The sequence below is a fragment of the Tachypleus tridentatus genome, chromosome 12, assembly GCF_004210375.1.
Source record: "Tachypleus tridentatus isolate NWPU-2018 chromosome 12, ASM421037v1, whole genome shotgun sequence".
In the NCBI taxonomy this organism is placed as follows: domain Eukaryota; kingdom Metazoa; phylum Arthropoda; class Merostomata; order Xiphosura; family Limulidae; genus Tachypleus; species Tachypleus tridentatus.
In genome coordinates, this window is record NC_134836.1 from 52,104,381 (window position 1) to 52,128,182 (window position 23,802).

The following is a 23,802-nucleotide window of genomic DNA, read 5'->3' on the forward strand; positions in this document are numbered from 1 at the left end:
GAAAATGAATTCGCTTGTTTGGAGCAAAGTCACATTGGGCTGGGACCTGATCCCAGATTTTACAGTTATTAAACTTTCCGCTTGTAGTTTTAAATAAAATTTGGGTTTAGACACCCGCGGTGGACAGAGCACAGGTAGTCAAGGTGAAGCTTTGTGCTTCATAAAGGCTAAAACAAACTATAAGAAAAAATTCCTAATTAATTAAACTAATGTCCTTTTTTTAATATGAAATTCGTTTTGAACAAAATGTAAACACTTTGTGAAGGATTTACTATCATACATTTTTTTTAATGTTGATGTTTATTTAAATGTTTGTTTAAGTTAAATTTACACCGCTGTATCGTGAAATTTCTGATTATTCACTAAAATTGTAAGAGATTCTGGAGTGTGCGTTTTTTATATTAAAACCACATCGGACTATCTCCTCTGTCTACCGAGGGGAATCAAACCCTAATGTTTGCATTGTAAATCCGATGATTTACCGCTGTCCCATCGGTAATCAACAATATTCGTCTGTACGTAATATAAGTATTTCATCTGTATCGTTGTGCAGGATGAAATACCTAGAAACTCGCCTCTCTTCTATAGATGCAACCAACGCGACGCGTCAGGAAACAGTATATTCTATTGGTTTGCTATAGTACATAAACTTATTAATTAATCGCGAACTTCTGATATTTGACCTGGAATGTTTATAGATTTTGAACATTACAAACCATATAACTTCAGTAGATTTACTTAGGGCATTAGTATTTTTACGAACAAATTTTATGCCTTCAGCGGTAAAAAACTCGACGCAGAGCCAGCTATCTCCACGATAAGTGAATTGTACTAATACCAACTCAAAATTGTTTCCCTCATCGTGAACCGTCCAATTCCACACCAGATAGAAGACTCAATATTATTTGTAAGTTTGTAAAAGTTTCGTATATAAATTATTATTTGTAAGAATTATTATCATAACTTGTATTGTTGTTTGTATATTTTTGTCAAGAAAGAAAACTGTACATCAGTCGTGTTTGCAAATACTACAAATGTGATACGTATCGGCATTTAATTAACTTCTAAAAGTAAATTATAATTTAATTCAGTTTCAGGCTATTTCAAATTATAATACGTAACAATTTTTTTTTTTTTTTGAATTTCGAGCAAAGCTACACCAGGGCTATCTGCGCAATACGTAACAAACTTAAAGAGATAAATGTTAAAATATCCATAACGTGTTTATAAACAGATGTTTACTCAAAATATTTCAACAAATAATTATGTTTTAAAACAGTTAATATAACATTATTTTTCTAGTGTGTTGTTTACATGTGTTGTAAGCATGAGATAGAAATCCACTATAATGTTTTTTTTTAATAAACGTCCATAGGATTTTTAGAATTTATACTTAATTATGATGTCAGATCTTCTTAATAAAGTAGATATGTTTCATTTCATAAACCTTGTTTTGTCCTGTACCTTTTCCGAGCAGAATAGTTTGTTATTTTTGTAACAGCCAAAGTTTTAAAGCACTAGGGAAAAAAAAAACACACTAACGTTTCTAACATTTAGTTTAGAATCAGCTATTTGACGCAAAAGTGAATGGAACACAAACAGTTTGTTTATTTATTGTTAAGCATAAAGCTATAAAAATGATATCTTCCCACCATGGGTATCAAATACGATTTTGGCGCTTTAATACGCAAACAGAATACAAGACCACAGTTGCGCTAAAGCCTATATGAATACGTTATTCATATCAAACTCTAAATGTTAAGATTTGTGGTGTTTTATTAATGTTCAAAGTTTCTACCACCTATTAACAGGAGGATTGGATGCAGCAATTAATCACAGTTCCCTAGACTACACCAAGAGTGCAATGTACTTATTGAAAAGGCCCGGCATGGCCAGGTGGTTAGGGCACTCGACTAGTAATCTGAGGGGTCGCGGGTTCGAATCCCTATCACATCAAACATGCTAGTCCTTTCAGCCGTAGGAGCGTCATAATGTTACTGTCAATCCTACTATTCGTTAATGAAAGAGTAGCCCAAGATTTGGCAGTGGGTGGTGATGACTAGCTGCTTTCCCTCTAGTCTTACACTGCTGAATTAGTGGCGGCTAGCGCAGATAGCCCTTTGCACGAAATTCCAAAAACTGCACTAACAAACAACAACCTATTCGAAACCTGCAACTACCTGTAGTGTATTCTACTTGCAAGATATAATCACAGATAATGGAGGAACGGGACACTTCTCTCTGTTCTCATATGACCATAATACTTGCTGTTATTGTGTAAAGTATTCACTCATCTGTGTTCGAATCGATGCTGAGTGCAATTTATCCAAACAATCAAATAATCTTCTTTAGATGTTTCCCAAGATTCTTAAAAGGGTAAGATTAGAATTCCATTAGACCATTCCAAGATGTGAACGAATCTTCTATCTAAATGGCACGATATGAGCACAAGGACATAACATTCAGGTATAGCTATCCCTAATTTTGAATAGCTAAGAAACCAGCGAGATGGCAGTACCTGTTATTTCAAGGTTTATGTCCCGTTCTGTGAACCTATAACTTTTTCAGAGCTAGAATGTATAGTGTATTCAGTAACATCACATAGTAACTAATATCATATACATGTTTGGCCAGCTTCTTTTCACAAGAAAAAAACGCAGATTCACATTCGGTAAGAAAATAAAAACCAATACAACTCTATATATCGTTTTTCTCTTCCACGGAACGAACTCGAGTGTTTTCTCAGTTAAACGTTCTATTGATTCTACAAAAGCACCCGCATTTTCCCTTTAAAATGCGAGCGCTATTATTTTAAAATTTGAAAACTTCATTTTGGAATTACTAAAGGAGCACGTGTTAACTTTTTATTCTCACTTTTATGATTAGTTATACACCAAATTAGTTGGGGTCCATGACACTGTTGGTTACAGAGTTCCTAACTTAAACAAATATACAATTAATACCAGGCGTCATTAGGCTAGCTAGATTATGAAAGATGTCAGTTGTCTAAGCGCTATTTACATCATCAATTTTCGTGAACAATTCGTGGTTTGTTTCGAATTTCGCGCAAAGCTACACGAGGGCTATCTGCTCTAGCCGCCCTAAATTTTGCAGTGTAAGACAAGAGGGAAGGCAGCTAGTCATCACCATCCACCGCCAACTCTTGGGCTACTCTTTTATTAACGAATAGTGGGATTGACCGTCACATTATAACGCCCCTACACGGCTGAAAAGGCGAGCATGTTTGGTGTGACGTGAACAAGAACTATCATGGTGTGAACTAGATTAATTAAGGGAATTGTAATTATTACAAATTATATTTATGTCATTTCAGAAATCAGATTTTAAGACAGGGTTTAATAATACAATATCATTTGTTTACTTTATTTCTAACACCGATTATTTATGTGATTGTTCATTTATTTTAATTAATTAACCTCAATATTATTCAGAAGATTGTTTTTTTTTGTTTTTAATTTCGCGCAAAGCTACTCGAGGGCTATCTACGCTTATTCAGAAAAACTGGTGAACTAGCAAATTTGTCTTCTAAATTAAGTTAAGACACACACACACACATATGTATACTTAAAACTAGGATATGTCGTTATAAATACTTTCAATTATTCACCAACAGAGATCACTGATCGGTTTCCGTGTAGCCTACTTTTTAATTACTATGCAATATAAGCAGCAGGGGATGGAGGCCAATTAGACCACAGTGAACAAGTACCTGTGTATCAGTAAAGTTACAGCAACTAATATTGATTCTACTGCACAGGACGTGTCACTTGCACCTGTGACACACATCGTCTCAACGGATTTCTTTATCTTGCTCGCAGTAAGTTTGAGATGCTTTTTATTATTGTTTTACTCTTACATTACAGTGTACAACAGCTGTCAAAAACCGTCATTTCTTTAATTTGACCATTCGGAGAAATCCATTTATCAGGAAATAAAGCGCTCGTAGTGTTAACACTAACGCCGACATTCATTACATCAAAAGATTTAAACTTTACAAACTATCCTAAGTTTTAAGATTTGGTGTTAGTTCTACTTGACTGTTTTATATATTTATGTAGATCATAAAAAAAACACTCTTTAACGGAATAAACGCTTCATTTCTTAATATTACTATTTATTTCAACTCTGAAAAAAATACATCATTTGGTAATTTATTCAAAACACAAGGCCTAACTCTAATGTTTTAATAATAATTAAATTAATGTCTTTGGGCGTCAACTGTGAGGCGGAAATGTTGCTATGCAGAATCATCATCATCTTATGCCACTTGATTCCTTAACACTCCTACGAAAAGACGTTTCTAGTCCTGATTTCTCCAAGCCCGTTCCCTGGCTGTGGTTTCTGTAGATGGTAGATAGGGACAGTGGGAATCTCGTTGATGGATTTAAATGGCAATTTCATTTAAATCTACCTAATATTAATAACCTTTCAACTCTGGAGGACAATTTCTCAGTTAAGAAACGAGGGCCACAAACACTGCGAACCCCTGATTTTAGCGTCGTAAATCCGGAGACATACCGCTGTAATAGCGGGGGGTATGCAGAATACTATACCAAAATATTAGATAAATTGAATAAGAATGCGCATTGTTAAGTTGCAGACTTCCAGTTAGATTGTTGTAAAAATGGAAATGTATTCAAAATTGAAAATTAAGAGCTCTATATATGGTATGTATGTATGTTATTCAAATTTAGTAACTCTGTTTCATGTTCCACACGTTAGCAGAACCAGCTTATCTAAAACTAACATGTGTTGAATAAGTAACGTAATAGGCGAAATTTTATTTCTTACCAACCTGCTTGCTGTGCACTTCCCACAAGTGATATTTTGTTAATCGAGGTTATATTAATACTTGAATTACCCTCAGATCTTTAAGGTTCTCTTGGTCCAGCATGGCCAAGCGCGTTAAGGTGTGCGACTCGTAATCCGAGGGTCGCGGGTTTGCATCCCCATCGCGCCAAACATGCTCGCCCTTTCAGCCGTGTGGCGTTATAATGTTACGGTCAATCTCACTATTCATTGGTAAAAGAGTAGCCCAAGAGTTGGCGGTGGATGGTAAAGACTATCTGCCTTCCCTCTAGTCTTACACTACTAAATTAGGGACAGCTAGTGCAGATTGTCCTTGAGAAGCTTTGAGCGAAATTGAAAACAAATAAAACGAAAATCTTCCTGTATTACTTCGAAGAACTTTGAAGAAGGAAAAATACATAACGAGTATGTACAACATTAACAAGCACTATTTCGAAGTAAAGACACTTTACACTTCTGTAAAAATAACGGTTTGAATGTTTTTACAGAAAAAAGGGGGATATTGTTAGTTCATATTGTTCCATGAAAATGTAAATTTGCTTTAAGTTTTATATAGAAGTTTAATATATACGAATATAGTTATTCGTGTACTATACATATATGGTTTCCCAAAACTTTTAGACCTTAAAGTACATAACTCTATGTTCAAATCGTTGTTCATTCGCCTAAAGATCAACACAGATATAAATTTGTTTGTGGTTGAGCACAGAGCTAGCGTTCTGCACACCACGGGTATCGAAACACGGTTTCTAATGATATAAGTCTACAGGCTTATCGGGATCTACTGGAAGGAGGGTGGAATACAGAGAATAGACTTGATTGAACACAAAGCTTCTTTCAATCAAGTGCCCATACTAATATTTTTGTACAGTAGCAGTAAGTGAATATTTGTGAAATAATGAATAATTACAGTTAACAGAGAGACAAAACTAGTAACTGTTGTTAACTTGTTGCTCACACTGCCCTTGGAAATTGTACTACTACCGAACAAGGTTAGTTTGGCAATTTGGGGTTTTCTGGGGCAAAAAAACTAGGCTGTCTGTTCAAAAAATCTGGTAAAAACCGTAAAACTAAAATCTATAAAATATAAAAATAAATCGAGTGAAACGTGAACAATGTTTAAATTAAAATAAAAAAACTCATATACTGTTAAAAAGCTAAACACCTTCCAACATTCTTCATTGATGAAAGAAGTAAAATGACTTATAAATAAATATATGGTAATCCACATGGGAAAATACAAATTCAAAACTGTGTGTAGATGAGAGTTGCAAAATAAATATACGGTAATCCATACGGAAAAATAGAAATTCAAAACTATTCGTAGATGAGTTTTTTTGTTTATTTAACAATCAAGTTCAAAGTTATGAATTTCAGTTTCAGGACTTGTATACTGCTGTGTGAGAAAACTAAATATACGAATACTCGATCTCGTAGCTTTTCCACAAGCGTAACATGTGTTGTTTATTTTGTGAATGAGTTTGTTTGTTTGTATTGAATTTCGCGTAAAGCTACACGACTACGCTAGCCGTACCTAATTTTGCAGTGTAAGAGAAGAGGGAAGGCAGATATTCATCACCATCTACTGCCGACTCTCAGCCGTGGGGGCGTTATAATGTGACGGTCAATCCAACTATTCGTTGGTAAAAGAGTAGCCCAAGAGTTGGCAGTGGGTGGTGATGACTAGCTGCCTTCCGTCTAGTCTTACACTGCAAAATTAGGCACGGCTGGCGCAGATAGCCCTCGTGTAGCTTTGCTCGAAATTCAAAAGAAACAAGCAAACTGATTCACAAAATAAACAACACATGTTACGCTTGTGGAAAAGCTACTAGATCCAGTATTCGTATATTTAGTTTTCTCACACAGCAGTATACAAGTCCTGAAACTGAAATTCATAGCTTTGAACTAGATTGTTAAATAAACAACGAAACACATCTATGAATAGTTTTGAATTCCTTGTTTTTTCCATATGGGCTACCATATATTTATTTTGCAACTCTCATAACGCCCTCCACGCCTGAAAAGGAATGCACGTTTGTCGCGACGGGGATGCGAACCTTCGACTCTCAGATCAGGAGTCGCACGCCTTAACACGCTTGGCCATGCCGGGCCTAAGTGCTTATTGTTTCATGAATTTATCAAATTAATATATTCACTATTATCAGACTTTACGTTTCAGACAATAACAAAATTTCAAACCTTACACTTACGCCAAAGTAAATCATCAACACTGTATATTTGTGGTAATTTTAAAACGTTTTAAGGCATAAAAATATTTTGTAATACGGTGGTTTCGAAAAAAAAAATTAGGTTACTGACCTAGAAGTGTTTGTTTAGTTTTATTCTTAAGCCGTGTATATCATTACCGAATTTCTCTGGAATATATGTGTTCAAATAGAAATTATTGAAAATAATGGAAATCGTTACTTTCTTGAACACAAGCTTTTTTTTTGTCAGTCTAATAATTACAACCACATAACTCGTACGCAGCTTGAAGTACTCAACTGAAATTCCATCTGCCAATGGCCATAACATCTGCAGTACGGTTAGCCTTGTAACATGGGGAAATGTATTTCTATTCATATTTCCAGTGTCGATACTTGTTGGAATGCTTGAGTGAATTTGAAATTTCCACCATCTGCAACCAAGATACCAACGACCAATCACGAGCGAAGTTTAGCGTTTTGCCCACCTATCAAAGCATCTGTAAAACAGCTGTCTACAGTCGGTCGTTTGACGACCAAGTGATTATTGTTGAGTAGGAAGAAGGAGATCAAATGAAAATTGAAAATTCCAGTTTTGAATGACGTTAAAAGTTACACACACTCTCTTGTAATCAATTATACTTTTCAAAGGCAGGGCTATTTACTTCGGAACCCTTTGTGACACATATTCTGAATTTTTTAAGACTGAAATCCCTCCTCTACTCTAGACACTACGGCAGCGGCGCTCTTTCGGAGGAAAGAAAGATTAATACCCCTGGGGAGGGGCAGACAGTGTGCTTTATTATAGATAGACAAATAAATTTAAACTTAACGACCCCTACAGGGAGAAATTAACAATGAGTAATCGTTTCTTCATATAAAGATGCTTTACACCTAACGATACATCTATCGGCTTACATGGCGCAAACCGGGTCTTAATATCAGTGGTGGGCTCAACAGAGATAGCCCATTTTGTGGTTTTGGGTTTAACTGTAAGAGAAAGAAATCGAATACAAATATGAATTGAGTACTCAAGGATGGTTATTTTCGATATAATACGTTGTGACTTCAGCAAAAGTACCTGATACACAATATCATGTGATTATTGTATTAGGATATTCTGTATGTTATTATTGTTTCTTATGGTAAGGGAAAAAGTGCGAGTTAACTTCATTTATCCTTTTAGACATATCCGACTTAAGTAATATTGTCTTAATTTCAAATCGTCGTTGGAATTTTCTTTACCTAAAGTTCTTCACTGAAACAACAGTGTGTTTGTGTGGTTTTTTATAGCAAAGCCACATCTGGCTATCTGCTGAGCCCACCGAGGGGAATCGAACCCCTGATTTTGCGTTGTAAATCCAAAGACATACCGCTGTACTAGCGGGGGGGCTGAAACAACACATGTAAATTAATCTGACGTAGCAGGAACTGTGTTTGAAAGTTTCGAGGAATATAAGAATGATCAAAATATTGGAGCCAAGAAATAACTGTTCCTTAAATATATTCTTAACAAGCACAGTAATGGTATTTTATTACTTTTATTCAAACATAAGAGTCATAAACATAACGTCAAAAATAACTTGTGAACATTAAGTTTAATATCATATAGTAACCTGTTACGTTGTGTTAGAAATTACAGCCATCAACGTAGGACTAGAAATTATGAGATGACCCGTTTCGCGCGCATGACAACTAATACAGACATCCGCGTGTGTGCGTTATCTTATAGCACAGCCATACCGTCTGATAAGGGAAATGTAATCCCTGATTTTTTGCCTCGTGAATCCAAAGACTTACCCCTGTTCCACCCAGAGACCAGTCCTTCTACATTGTGAAAGGAATAGAACAGCATTTCAATCTTAAAAATGAATAAGAATCCAAAGAATGTTATATTCCACGTGGAATCGTGGGGTATTAAAAGTTAATATAACTGGTATGGATAACACTGCAATATAGCGATTGTAAATAATTAACTACTTTATTCTAAAACTAGACAAGGATAACAACCAGATACAGAGAGTGTGTAAAACTTCTTTAGGCCAGAATACAGAATTAACCAGTTTATTTTGAAACTAGACCAGGATAACACCCAGATACAGAGAGTGTATGAAACTTCTTTGTGCCAGAATAAAGAATTAACTAATGTATTCTAAAACTAGACCAGGATAACACCCAGATACAGAGAATGTTTGAAACTTTTTTAGGCCAGAATAAAGAATTAACTAATTTATTTTAAAACTAGACCAAGATAACACACAGATAAAGAAAGTCTTTGAAACTTCTTTAGGCCAGAATAAAGAATAAACTAATTTATTCTAAAACTAAACCAAGATAACACCCAGATAAAGAGAGTGTTTGAAACTTCTTTAGGCCAGAATAAAGAATTAACAAATTTATTTTAAAACTAGACCAGGATAACACACAAATAAAGAAAGTGTGTGAAACTTCTTTTGGCCAGAATTTGTGTGAAATAAGAACCGAAAGACTTGGTTTTGTTCATAACACCAGAGTTCATTAGATCCAGAGTCAGACAGGTTATTATCATAAAGATATACATAATGATAGCTGAAGTCATTACTATAAACATGCACGTATTAGTAACAGGAGTCATTGTCATAAGCATATAAAAAATGATAACAGAAGTCATAACAATAAACATGCACATGATGATAACAAGTTTTCATTAACCACTAAGGTGTAATAAATACCAAATAATTATCTGTTTATCTACAAGGTAGTAATAAAAAATAAAATACACATGGCGTCGAAATACGAGCTCTTTAAAATGTGTTTATTTTTAACCGACAGTTAATTCAAATACTTATTATCTGCTTTCTACATATTACTCAGAAAAGTATGTTTACATCAGTGGACCTATGAAGTCATCAAACAACGTCGTAGTTCAAGATGAATTTGCGAAATCGAGCAGAAAAGGCGTAACCATGACCATGTATTTCAACCATAATTTACGGTCTAGTTACAGGTGTATTCTCTTTGAGAAGATTCAAGTTCTTTCTCAAAATTTATAAAGAATGTTACAACTGCTCTAGCTACGTCAACGCACATTTCGACTGTACATGATCTATTACTATTCTAAGGACCTATATACGATATTTTTGTTTTACGTAGAAAATAAAAGTCCCAAGTTTTGGCTGATTAAACATCTAAGCAAACACAGATTCTGAGATATATACGCACGCATAGCAATCGTAATAGAAATATAGGATATCCAGTGTTAATAAACACCGAATATAATTTTTTGTCTTTAAAACATAACCAAACATATAATGATGATATTTAATACTCATACTGATACTACATAAAAATATTTATAGAACTTATCAGCATTTTGGAATGGAAAAGTAGCTGGTCATCATTGTACTGGATTTTGTATTAGTTTGAGTGAACTGGAGAAAAAAAAGAAAAAAAACACTGAACGGCGTAACGAAAACAACAAAAAACAAAAACAACACCTTCCAAAAACTGTAATAACAAAATAAATACTTCCTGTCTCACTGATATACTGATAAAAAAAAATTAAGTAATTTGTTCATAAAGTTGGAGTGACGCTTCTGTTTCTTTCTTAAATGGATAGGAACTGTGGTTAAACGTAAAAGATATCACATTTTACACGTCTTGGATTTATTAACAATGGCTCTTTACGGGCACTGTGTCTGACAGCCGCAACTAATTCATTTAACCTTGAAAGCCGACTTTTCTCCGCCCACAGACCCCAAAGAGTCACATGACAACAAATTACACTTTCTGCGAAATGCAACTTGTTTACTTTTATTTTGTTTTATCTAATCAATAACTTGACGCTTATAAATATGTTATTAATAATTTATTTGTTCAAAAGTTTTATTCACTTAATTATATCATATTCAACATCTCATCTTCTCAACAGGTTGCCGATTCTAGTATATTAATAACAGCTTGTTTGTTATCGAATTTCGCGCAAAGCTACACGAGGGCTATCTACGCTAGCTGTCCCTAATTTAGCAGTGTAAGACTAGAGGGAAGACAGATAGTCGTCAACGCCCACTACCAACTCTTGGGCTACTCTTTTACCAACGAATAGTGGGATTGACCGTCATATTATAACGCCCCCACGGCTAGAATGGCGAGCATGTTTCGCTGACGGGGATTCGAACCCGCGGCATTCCGATTAGAGTCGCGTGCCTTAACCACATGGCTCTGTTTGGCAATAAATATAACATTTAGAACTCCTGAACAGCTCATTAGTTGTTTCTGTTGCATAAATATATATATACATACACATACATACTTATTGTAAATATATTTCCTCCGTATAATCCTATTTCTAGGCCCGGCATGGCCAGGTGGTTAAGAAATTCGACTCGTAATCTGAGGGTCGCGGATTTGAATCTCTGTCGTATCACACGTGTTTGCCCTTTCAGCCATCGGGGCGTTATAATGTCACGATCAATCCCACTATTCGTTAGTATAAGAATAGCCCAAGAGTTGGCGGCGGGTCGTAATGACTAACCGTCTTTTCTTTAGTCTTACAGTGCTAATTAGGGACAGCTAGCGTAGATAGCCATCGTGTAGATTTGCGCGAAATAAACAAACAAACAAAAAAAAAAACAAACAAACAATAATCCAATTTCAAATGAACAGTTTCTTGAATGATTAGTGCTAAACACTTTTTACTTTATTCGTGAGACACATAAAATGAAAGTTCAAACGTTTTAATTCCACATTTTCTCACCAGTTTTGATGCTCTTGCGGTGAACAGAGCACAGGTAACTCAGTATGTAACTTTAGGCTTAACAGGAATAGAAGCAGACGATTCCCAGTTAAAGAACTTTTTTTTTTTTTTGGTAAATGCTCGCGTTCTTTATGTGGCGATAAAAAGAGTGACTATCGTGTTAGTGCATTGAAATAACCATTCTCAGAATATATTGGCGAAAGCCAACACCAAAGTGTATCTCAAGACGGCTTTTATTAAAATAAAGTAGAGAACAACGTTTCGACCTTATTTTAGTAAAAGTTTTAACACCCGTACCAGTCGTATTGAGATACATTTTGACTTCAAGTGGGTTTCTCGTCATCACCAAAACTAAAGTGAAGTGCGGTGTACAGAAAACGTGTAATCGTAGGCGATTACTGATAAGAATCAAAATACATAGCACCTACCCAGGTTTTCCACCTCTCCCTGTTTATGAATAAACTGTGAATTTGTCCCAGCTAAGCAATGGGTCACTGGCGTCTAATATTCACTTCCCTTATAAATCAGGTGTTCAGGTGAAGTACTTGTTCGTACGATCTCACCGTGCTATAATAACACTCACATCGCAACAAGCACTGTACATTTATTCCGACAAATCCTCGTGCTGCTTGATATGTAGCGGAGCTCGCCCACTCACTAGAAAGGCTTCTCGTGCTGTGCGCGTGCCTGTAGGAAGCCTCTCGCCAATCAAAATTCTTGTAATACGTTCAATGTTTCGTTTTAACCTTACGTAAATTTTGGTTATCAAGAGAAACTTAATTTGTCTTATTTATGTTGAAAGTTACTTGTGAAAACCAGAAAAATAACGAAAGAAAATACATGGTAAAGTAGACTGAAATATTTTTATAATTCTTGATGAAGAGAAACCCACTTGAAATAAGAATGTATCTCAGAACGGCTGGCACGGGTATTAACACATTCAAACTCCCTCTTTGTTAACCTGAAGATGACCTAGGAAGGTCGAAACGTTGTTATCTCCTTATCAATAAAAGTTTCAATACCCATACTAGTCGTTCTGAGATACATAAATATTATTATAGTTCTCTCTCTCTTTGTAAATGTATAAAAATCTTTTAGTCGATTTTAAATCTCATTCTTGCTGTATTTACTTATTCACAAGGAAAATATCTTGTCTTATCACGTTTAATTTGTATTTTTGTGTTATTTCTATGGTTAAGTCTTAATTTCACGTTGATTATTCGCCAACACAATTTTAATGAGTTCATAACAACCCTTTTTAAACAAACCTACATTAAAATATGTTTAGAGGTGTTGTAAAATTTACTGGTTGGTTTCGCTTAGTTGTTGTTAAGTGCAAAAACTACACAGTCAGCTAGCTATCTGTGCTGTTCCAACACGGATGTTGTAACTCGACATTTAGCGTCGTACGTCTGAGGTCAATTGCTGTTAGAACTGTTTATTATATCAAAAACTTTGCTTTTTGAATCTCGCATGCAGCTGCACGAGGGTTATCTGCGCTAGCCGTCCTTTATTTAGCTGTGTAAGCTTAGAGGGAGGGCAGCTAGTCATCACCACCCATCGCCAACTCTTAGGCTACTCTTTTACCAACGAATAGTAAGATTGACCGCCACATTATAACCACCTCACAGCTGAAAAGGCGAGCAGTATTGTTGTGACAGGATTTGAACCAGCTACCTTTAGATTTGGATTCGAGCGCCCTAACTACCAAGCCATGTCAAAAAATATATTACATCTCGCATATACACACGATTTCCTAACTTTGTACAAAATTAGGGGAAGCGTCAGGAACAGAGAGACAAGAAAAATTTTCGATATTAGCCTATATCTAGATGCAACATGAGGCTAAGGTTACAAATAAAAACTGCAGGCTGCGCTCTTTAATCCATCAGTTATTTTAATGTAAACGTTACAGTTATGTAAATCACTTATCTACGAATTTAGGTTGGTACGCTTGTAGTTCCAGAACATTTCCTGATACGAATAATGCAAGTTGTGTAAACTGGTGAAAGTTTTTATTTTTAATATCGAGAAAATATCATTTTAAAATTGTAAAATAAGTATTAACGAGACTCTTTAGAAAACAAAATCTTTTTTGTTGATGAATTACACTATATAATATAACATTGTCATGCAAACATTATCTAAACCATTATTTGATAGAAGTTTATGTGCACCTGCGAACCGCTGAACCGATTGTCGTCGAATCTTGCTCGTATCATTAAGACTAATCTTGGGTGTTACAAGGAGGGGAACTATGTTTAAATTTGCACCCTATGATACCCCTGAGGTTACTTTTCATTCTCTATACACTGCTTATAACTGGCGAAATACTGGACCGATTGTCACTTAATCTGGAACTTATCTTTAGGGTTGTTATGTCCACACTGTGTGTTGAATCCGCTTATAACTGGAGAACCGCTGGACCATTAGCAAATAACCTCCAGTGAGTAAGATAGAGAACAGTGTTCTCGCTTGAATCAATATCACTCCTCGGGTTACTCTGTATATCTCTTTCGTGTTTAATGGATATTTCAACTACTATAAGATATAACACTAGCTATAGTACAGATATGTTCTGTTATGCAAGTAATAATTTGGTTAATGAATATGAATAACTAAATTAATGCGTTTACACCATGTGGCATTCATGTGAACCTTTACTTGGTTTTGCATTTAAAACAATGTCCTCCTTGAGTAACTTACAATGTTAAAATCCGTGGTTTGTTTCCTCATTATATGGAGATTGCTGACAGCTAGCTCATTGTGTTTGTTTGTTTTTGAATTTCGCGCAAACCTACTCGAGTGCTATCTGCGTTAGCTCATTGTGCAACTTTACGCAAAAAGATAACACCATGAAACATCAGTGAACTTTTAATTGTATAACACAACACCTTATCTGGGCATCAATCTACTAATTATAAAGTTAAGCCACAGCAATGAAAACAAAAGATATTTAAATCACTCTAAAACCAAAGTTGTTCAATAAATGCGATAGCCACGAGAAAACTACATCGAATAAGTTGTAACACACTGAACTTTGACCTAGTATTTCATCGTTCTTATAATTCTGGTTTGTTACATACGGTTAAATAAATGTTCTTGAACGTAAAAAAAAAAAAAAAAGTAAAATAACTGGCAAAATTTCCCCACTACAAGATAAACGTAACATTTTAAACTGTTTTTGTTCGGAGAGTGAACCACTAAACAAACCTGACGTTAAAACGAAAAAAGTAAGTCCTAACTACAGTTTCACGTGAGTGAGATAAATCTGATTTGTTATTTATTGGTATGCTTAGATAACGATTATATCTGAACTGAAACTTAGTCAATACACACTGTAAACATTGATGAGGTGTGTCAACAATTCTATATCATGTACTACCAGACTGTTGAAGACGCCATTATAGGACTAACACGCACACTTTCGAACAAGGCTTAGCTTGTGGCTTTTACCTCAAGCTATGCTTCAAAGTGACAGCTCTTTTTACCCTAGCGGATTCCATTCGAAACACGTTGGTCGTTGTTCCTTATACACGTATAAGATATGCATTCTAATAGTACTATTTAATCGAAGATAATTGTTCAGAACCAGGAACCTTTGGGATTTCTGTGAACCCGAGATTTATCAAAAAATATGATGTGATGCATTTTTAATTTATAACATTAACCTTCATCATGAAATATCCGGTAACGTTAATGAAATGTTTGTTTGAATCTCGCGCAAAGCTACACGAGGACTATCTGCGCTAGCCGTCCGTGATTTAGCAGTGTAAGACTAGAGAGAAGGCAGAGAGTCATCACCACCCACCATCAACTCTCAGGCTACTCTTAGTGGGATTCATCGTAACGTTATAACGCTCCCAAAGCTGAAAGGGCGAGCATGATTGGTGCGACGAGAACTCGAATCTGTGATACTTGGGTTACGAGGCGAGCGCCCGAATCACGTGGCCACGTTGGGTCCCTAAAGAACTATGTTCAGTTGCACTATAATCACATAACAAACACTTCTGTAGTTGAATAATACTGATAAAAATCAGGGAAGTGTAAAAGCAGAAACCATTATTTATTGTGTGTTGTAACAAGGCTGGTTTTAATTAATTTCCAGTGAATGGGTTGTCTAGATTCATTTTAGATGGAATGTACTGGAGTTGGAAAGATGAGATGATAAAAATTATGGGAATAATAACATCAAAAATAACACAACAAAATTTCTGCCGAACACAATAAACATCTGTTTGAACATTGTACTCGTCGTATGAACAACTACATCCCCCACAGATCATTTAAAAGACATGAATATTTATTAATTACACCAGGAAACTTGTGTGATTATTTAACCACACCAAGGAACTTTTATGATTGTAAAAAAATGTCAAGGGACTTATAGATCTTAGAACGTATAACTTACAGTATTTTGATCCTGTATATATTTTATTTGGCTTTATATTTTAAAGTTTTTTTAATATTTGAGATTCAATAAATCAAGTATAAAAATCAGGAAATATAAAATGTGATATTACATAAACAATTTACTTCTGTAAATCAAATATAATCACGTAAGAGTTGTATCTGCTATCAAAAATATGTTTGCCCATAGATGTTTCTGTTACTTGTAAAAGCACAAACATAATAATGGTACCAATAATATTCTGTCTGTTCATTTAACTGATTAGAATGGCACTTAGTAGAGCGCATACCACAGCCACGTCATATTCTGCTTTCGAAAAATATGAAAATGTGTCCATATGTCCGTTGTTACCAACGGACACAGTCTATATTGGGCAGGACAATGAGGAATAATATGTTACATAGGTCCACTACGCTTCGTGAAAATCCCATCAATTTTAACTGAGTTGCAAAGCAAAAAGAGTGTGAAAAATCGGTTTCTATGTTAACAAGTAGGAATCTTTTGATGTTCGTAATCTTGCTGTGAATTTGGCTTTTGACCTTGACGCTCCAAAACTGACCACTTTTAAGTTGGATCATAGTCTAATTGTATACCACAGTTCGTCTAAATCCATTCAGCTGTTTTTGAGAAATCCTCTTGAAAAATGCATATACAACAACTGCCATATCCGGTGCCGACAAGACTTTTTGCTACTACGACAACTTAACCGACCAGCTGGAATATGACAGACACAAAAGTGGTCTACATGTCACACTTGGTAACATGTTATGGTGTAAATTAGGTCAATTGTTTAATTCGTAATTAATTAAATGTAATTAAAAATAATTATTTAAGTCATACACAAGTCAGGCGCTTACAATAGCAATTACCAACTCAATATTATTTGTACAATTTTTAACACCGGTTATTCGTTTATTTATTGTTATTCATTTGAATTAACTCTAAGTTTTTAAAATATATCTCATCGAAGTATAGTATGCGATACCTGAATTTCAATTTGGTTCACTTAAATTATCAATATTAAACGTTATCCAAACTACACGATAGTGTGTCTCTTTAGATTTGGAAGTTATAATTACCAACTATAGTATTGTTTGTTTGTTTGTTTTGAAATTTCGCACAAAGCTACTCAAGGGCTATCTGTGCTAGCCGTTCCTAATTTAGCAGTGTAAGACTAGAGGGAAGGAAGCTAGTCATCACCACCCACCGTCAACTCTTGGGCTACTCTTTTACCAACGAATAGTAGGATTGACAGTCACATTATAACGCCACCACGGCTGAAAGGGCGAGCATGTTTGGCGCGACCGGGATGCAAACCCGCGACCCTCAGATTACGAGTCGCATGCCTTAACCAACTATAGTAACGTGATTTAGACGTTTCTCGTAAAGCGTCACTAAAACTATCTTCTATTACTAATTTTAACGTGAGCGATCAGAGGGGAAGGCGGCTGTAGTCAGTATTACCAACCGCAAATACTTGAACTATTTTTGTCTAACCGAATAAAGGGACCTTACAGGGGCGACACGCAAATCTTAAACAGTCATATTTATTGGCTGTCCGGAAGCGACAGCCACGAGATCGTGCCGACTTAATTACAGACAAAGTAGATCCTACCAACGTAATAATATTTGTTTAATTAACTTCGTGTACTAGTTACGTGTTTACAAATTGGCTGTCACCTAGGTTCTCGTTAACGTTTTTTTTCTCTGACTCTTCGCAAACTACGGGTTCGAATCCCGTTATCGAACATGTTTGTTCTTTTAACCACGGGATTGATATATTGTGACGGTCAATCCCACTTTTTGTTAACAAAAGAATAGCCTGGGTAGTGTTGACCAGCTGCCTTTCCCTCTAATGACTAAATTAGGGACAGATATCCCTCAGAAAATCCGTGGAATTAAATTTCATAAGTGGTTGATGTAACACGAAAAGGCCTGGCATGGCCAAGCGTGTTAAGGCGTGCGACTCGTAATCTGAGGGTCGCAGGTTCGCATCCCCGTCGCGCCAAACATGCTCGCCCTTTCAGCCGTGGGGACGTTATAATGTGATGGTCAATCCCACTATTCGTTGGTAAAAGAGTAGCCCAAGAGTTGGCGGTGGGTGGTGATGACTACCTGCCTTCCCTCACATTTACACCTACATAACGTGTATTAACACGTTACGGCTAGCACAGATAGCCCTCGAGTAGCTTTGTGCGAAATTCAAAAACAAATAAACAGACAGTAACACAAAAAATCTAGTTGTATGCTAAATGTCTTAGTTTAAGCATTTTGTAGCAAAAATGTTATAATGGTCACCCTTGCTAAATTGCGTGAAAACTGAAATAATTTCTTACCATTGTCCCGTTGGCTGACACGAGGAAAAGCCTTACTGTAGAGATAGTATGGCTGTACTTGGTCCTGAACTACTATGGAGTTCATGAGAAAGGTTCGACACTGTTTTTAAAGTTGTTCACAAGATAAAAATGTCAACTTCTACAGGCAAATGTGTAACTCCAATAAACAAAACACTCGTCTCTCATACAGGACCCAAGTGCCTCTGGTCCAACTCACTCACCGTAGCTTCGACACACAGCGCCGTCACATTCAACCAAGAAGCTCACGAAGTCCGACCGGCTGCCTTCGAGATACCAGATGCTTCCCAGACGTCACACGAGCGCACCACACACACACGATGGGCCACGCCGCGGATCGATTACGTCACCTCGTCGAACTCGATGCTGATGTCATTGACCAACCTTAACGGCTATGTCGGATGAAAGGAACAACCGACAGTACACCGGGCCTCGAAAGCAACGCACACCTGCCCCATACCACAACAGAAACAGCTGCACGACACAGGGGGTAGCAATATATAACAAAAGTGCTAGGACACACGTGCCACGTGCTACGAGTGAAGATCTGTTTCAAATGTTGGCCATCTGGCCTAGACAAATAAAACGTTCACATAGGATGTTATATAATAGGAATCAGTCCTATATCATACCACTTACTTTGGTAACAAATACTCGGAATTTTAATAAAAATAGAGAAAATTAACTCAAAGACAGAATCGCGAAATCTTTATGAAATTAATACCTAAAAGAAAATAATGCATAACTTTACGTGGTTTAACAAGTTTTCACGTATCAAAAATAAATATGTTAAAAAACTAAAAATGTTATTTAAACAATAGATATTTCAAAACTACGTTGCCTATAATTGTACTGACAGTGACTGAACATTGAATTAGAATATACCTAGAGATAAAAATTAATTTAGTGTCGTTTGAGAGAAGTTATATTTGTATATATATTGTCAAGCACAAAACTTCACAATGGGCTGTATGTGCTGTACTTACCACGAGTATTATAAGCTTTTAATTTATCACTGAATCAGTGGAAGGGGTCTTAGAGAGAGGTTCACTTGAAAGTATATTAAAAAGAGGCAGAGGTGATGTATATAAATATACAGCAGGCATAGACTTAGCAAGCAGTCTATAGCTACGGGGCTTTAGTCTCCAACAAACAGACTTGATACAATATTCATTGTATTAACACTAAAATGGTTGGAATGGTTTGCTTGAAAGGTGTGTCAGTATTCAAGTCTAAGTAGTGAATACTAGTGTTTCTCTCACTACCGAATTATTGCGAAACACCTTTAAAAAGAAGCACCTTTAAAGATATTTAATGAACAGCCCTCAACATCTCTGAAAATATTTTTGTCTCCAGTAATGAGAGAAGTTTTACTGTTTGTTTGTTTGTTTTGAAATTTCGCACAAAGCTACTCGAGGGCTATCTGTGCTAGCCGTCCCTACTTTAGTAGTGTAAGACTAGAGGGAAGGCAGGTAGTCATCGCCACCCACCGCCAACTCTTGTGCTACTCTTTTACCAACGAATAGTGGGATTGACCGTCACATTATTACGCCCCCACGGCTGAAAGGACGAGCATGTTTGGCGCGATCGGGATGCGAACCCGCGACCCTCAGATAACGAGTCGTACGCCTTAACACGCTTGGCCATGCCGGGCCTTCTGAACTCTGTGAGATAGATATTGTAACAAAAAATAACACATTAATCTTTAATATAACCAATTATTTTACAAGATAATCATTGCACAGTGCAAGTCTTGGCTTATCCATTGTTATCATTTCTGAAAATTTCAAGACCAGTCATGAATTTTGTTCAACAAAAAAGAAAAGAATGAGCAAAAATAAAACACGTTATATAGAAAAGAAATGATTAATTATGTTTTTTTAATTAAGGCAGAAAATGCATGAACAGAAAAAGTGGAATAAAATATTTTTGAAGAACATGATAGAACGGTATCATGTACAACATTAGCTTTACTATAAAAATGACTTGTTCTATTTAGATATCAGTAAACTAAATAACAACTACTTAATTGAGATAGTTTGTTATATTAAGTGGAAATACTTTTTTGTTTTAGATAATTTTGATCTATGAACTTTTGAAAATGATACAGTTGAAGGGTTCTTTTAAAGGTACGAATACCTCTTTGTTACTTTTTGTCTAAGTCCATATTAATGTAACCTGTGCGATATACTGTGCTGACAAATTTCATTTTTCTTAACTAAAGACTGTGATTTTTTGTTATACAAGAATGAAACTAATTTTCTTTCGAAATGTTCTTTTATTTATTTAAGATAGACATCTTGGGAATAAAAATTATAATAATTTCTCATAATAAACGCTTGTAAATTTATGCAGTTTATAAGAGCTAGAAATACAAGCATTGTTCTGTTTTGTTACAAAATTCAATATAATGTACTCAGGTAAGAAACAAATACGCAGCACTTCTAGTTGAATATTGAGTATTTGTATTCCTTTCTACATTCTAAATTCATTTAAAAGTAGCATTTATTTATTTAGGAGAAAAGTGGAAACACACAGAAAATATTGTACAATAAACATATATATATTTTATCCTACTACGAAGAATGGTGTAAAAGCATGCATTTCTTTTGTTTTTTAATATAAATTTTTGCTTATATAATATCGTAGGCTGCTTTTTATTTTTATGTTAAGGATCTATCAACATTTATAAATAATTTCTCAACTAACGGAAAAATTAATGTGAGTTTAAAAGAGAAAATAAAAGACAAGTGAAACATCCCAGAGATTGTATACTGTATCAGCAATCTCTATTTTTTAAATATTCCATAACATCTAAGGGCGGTTGATTTATTTCTTTTTAAATTTCGCGCAAAGCTACTCGAGGGCTATCTGTGCTAGCTGTCCCTAATTTAGCAGTGTAAGACTAGAGGAAAGGCAGCTAGTCATCACCACCCACCGCCAACTCTTGGGCTACTCTTTCACCAATGAATAGTGGGATTGACCGTAACATTATAACGCCCCCACGGCTGTGAGGGCCAGCATGTTTGGTGCGACCGGGATTCGAACCCGCGACCCTCGGATTAACAGTCGAACGCCTTATCACGCTTGGCCATGCCGGGCGGGGCGGTTGACACACGCGCTAGTATAATAGAAACACACAATAACAATTTTAAATCTTACTAAAAACACAACAAATTGTTTGTTTGTTACTTTTAGCAAAGCAGGTTTGGGCTATTTGTTGTCCCCACCGCGCGGAATCCAACTGCAGATTCTAGTACATATTTCAACGAAACCTTTGAAATTTTAAGATTATTCAAGATTTTGTGAAAGTGAATCAATAGCCTCGTTAGCAGAGGCACACAACAAAAACAAAAGTAGTTGATTAGCAGATGAGCCAACCATCCCAATTGAAACAACCTTAAAGCCACTCAATGGCCACTTGGAGACAAATTGCATAAGTGGTCATCTTTCGGAATAAAGTTTTAAAAAATGGATGAAAACCACAATTAGAAACTCAGCTGGTTCATATAATTGCTATATATACATTATTTAAAATCTCTCTCTTTTTTTTTCTACTATAAGAAAACTTGTGTTTCCTTTTTTCTTTGTTTTGTTGAATTTTGCACAAAGCTACTCGATTTGAAGGAAGGCGGTTAGCCAGCATAACATGCTGCTAACAAAGGGAAAGCACCCAGCTAGTCAACATAACATGCTGCTAACAAAGAGAAGGCAGCTGGCTAGTCAATATAACATGCTGCTAACAAGGGGAAGGCACCTAGCTAGCCAACATATCATGCTGCTAACAAAGGGAAGGCAGCTAGCTTGTCAACATAACATGCTGCTTACAAATGGAAGGCAGCCATCTAGTCAACATAACATGCTGCTAACAAAGGGAAGACACCTAGCTAGTGAACATAACATGCTGCTAACAAAGGAAGGCACCTGGCTAGTGAACATAACATGCTGCTAACAAAGGGAAGGCACCTGGCTAGCCAGCATAACATGCTGCTAACAGAGGGAAGACAGCTAGCTAGCCAGCATAACATGCTGCTAACAGAGGAAGACAGCCAGCTAGTCAACATAACATGCTGCTAACAAAGGGAAGGCAGCCAACTAGTCAGCATAACATGCTGCTAACAAAGGGAAGGCACCTAACTATCCAGCATAACATGCTGCTAACAAAGGGAAAGCACCGATCTATCCAGCATAACATGCTGCTAACAAAGGGAAGCAGCAGCTAGTCAACATAACATGCTGCTAACAAGAGAAGGCAGCTGGCATCTAGTCAACATAACATGCTGCTAACAAAGGGAGACACCTAGCTAGTCAACATAACATGCTGCTACAAGGGAAGGCACCTAGCTAGTCAACATAACATGCTGCTAACAAAGGGAAGGCACCTGGCTAGTCAACATAACATACTGCTAACAAAAAGAAGGCACCTAGCTAGCCAGCATAACATGCTGCTAACAGAGGGAAGACAGCTAGCTAGTCAACATAACATGCTGCTAACAAATGGAAGGAAGCCAGCTAGTCAACATAACATGCTGCTAACAAAGGGAAGGCACCTAACTAGCCACCATAACATGCTGCTAACAAAGGGAAGGCACCGATCTATCCAGCATAACATGCTGCTAACAAAGGGAAAGCACCCAGCTAGTCAACATAACATGTTGCTAACAAATGGAAGGTACCTAGCTAGTCAACATAACATGCTGCTAACAAAGGGAAGGCACCTGGCTAGTCAACGTAACATGCTGCTAACAAAGGGAAGGCACCTAGCTAGCCAGCCTAACATGCTGCTAACAGAGGGAAGACAGCTAGCTAGTCAACATAACATGCTGCTAACAAATGGAAGGAAGCCAGCTAGTCAACATAACATGCTGCTAACAAAGGGTAGGCACCTAACTAGCCACCATAACATGCTGCTAACAAAGGGAAGGCACCGATCTATCTAACATAACATGCTGCTAACAAAGGGAAAGCACCCAGCTAGTCAACATAACATGTTGCTAACAAAGAGAAGGCAGCTGGCTAGTCAAAATAACATGCTGCTAACAAAGAGAACACACCTAGCTAGTCAACATAACATGCTGCTAGCAAAGGGAAGACAGCTAGCTAGTCAACATAACATGCTGCTAACAAAGGGAAGGCACCTAGCTAGTCAACATAACATGCTGCTAACAAAGGGAAGGCACCTAGCTAGCCAGCATAACATGCTGCTAACAAAGGGAAGGCACCCAGCTAGTGAACATAACATGCTGCTAACAAAGGGAAGGCACCTAG

The 23,802-nt window shown here is 36.3% G+C and overlaps 1 protein-coding gene and 1 long non-coding RNA gene across 6 annotated transcripts in view; one reads left to right on the forward strand and one right to left on the reverse strand.

Annotated features, from left to right (window-relative positions):
• Positions 1-18,712, reverse strand: part of LOC143233323 (protein CBFA2T1-like) — a 54,342-nt gene extending 35,630 nt beyond the window's left edge. For 3 of the 5 annotated variants that reach the window (XM_076469450.1, XM_076469449.1, XM_076469453.1), the window contains exon 1: positions 18,517-18,712. In XM_076469450.1, coding sequence (XP_076325565.1) covers positions 18,517-18,601 — 85 coding nt within the window. In that variant the 5' untranslated portion in view covers positions 18,602-18,712. Of the gene's footprint in view, positions 1-12,197; positions 12,381-18,516 lie in introns of those variants that run through there. The other 2 variants (XM_076469451.1, XM_076469452.1) reach the window with 2 other exon arrangements.
• LOC143233326 (uncharacterized) overlaps positions 1-20,780 on the forward strand; it is a 40,502-nt gene extending 19,722 nt beyond the window's left edge. Inside the window, exon 3 of the long non-coding RNA XR_013018102.1 lies at positions 18,707-20,780. This is a non-coding gene — a long non-coding RNA (uncharacterized LOC143233326). The remainder of the gene's footprint in view (positions 1-18,706) is intronic.
• The last annotated feature ends 3,022 nt before the right edge of the window (positions 20,781-23,802 follow it).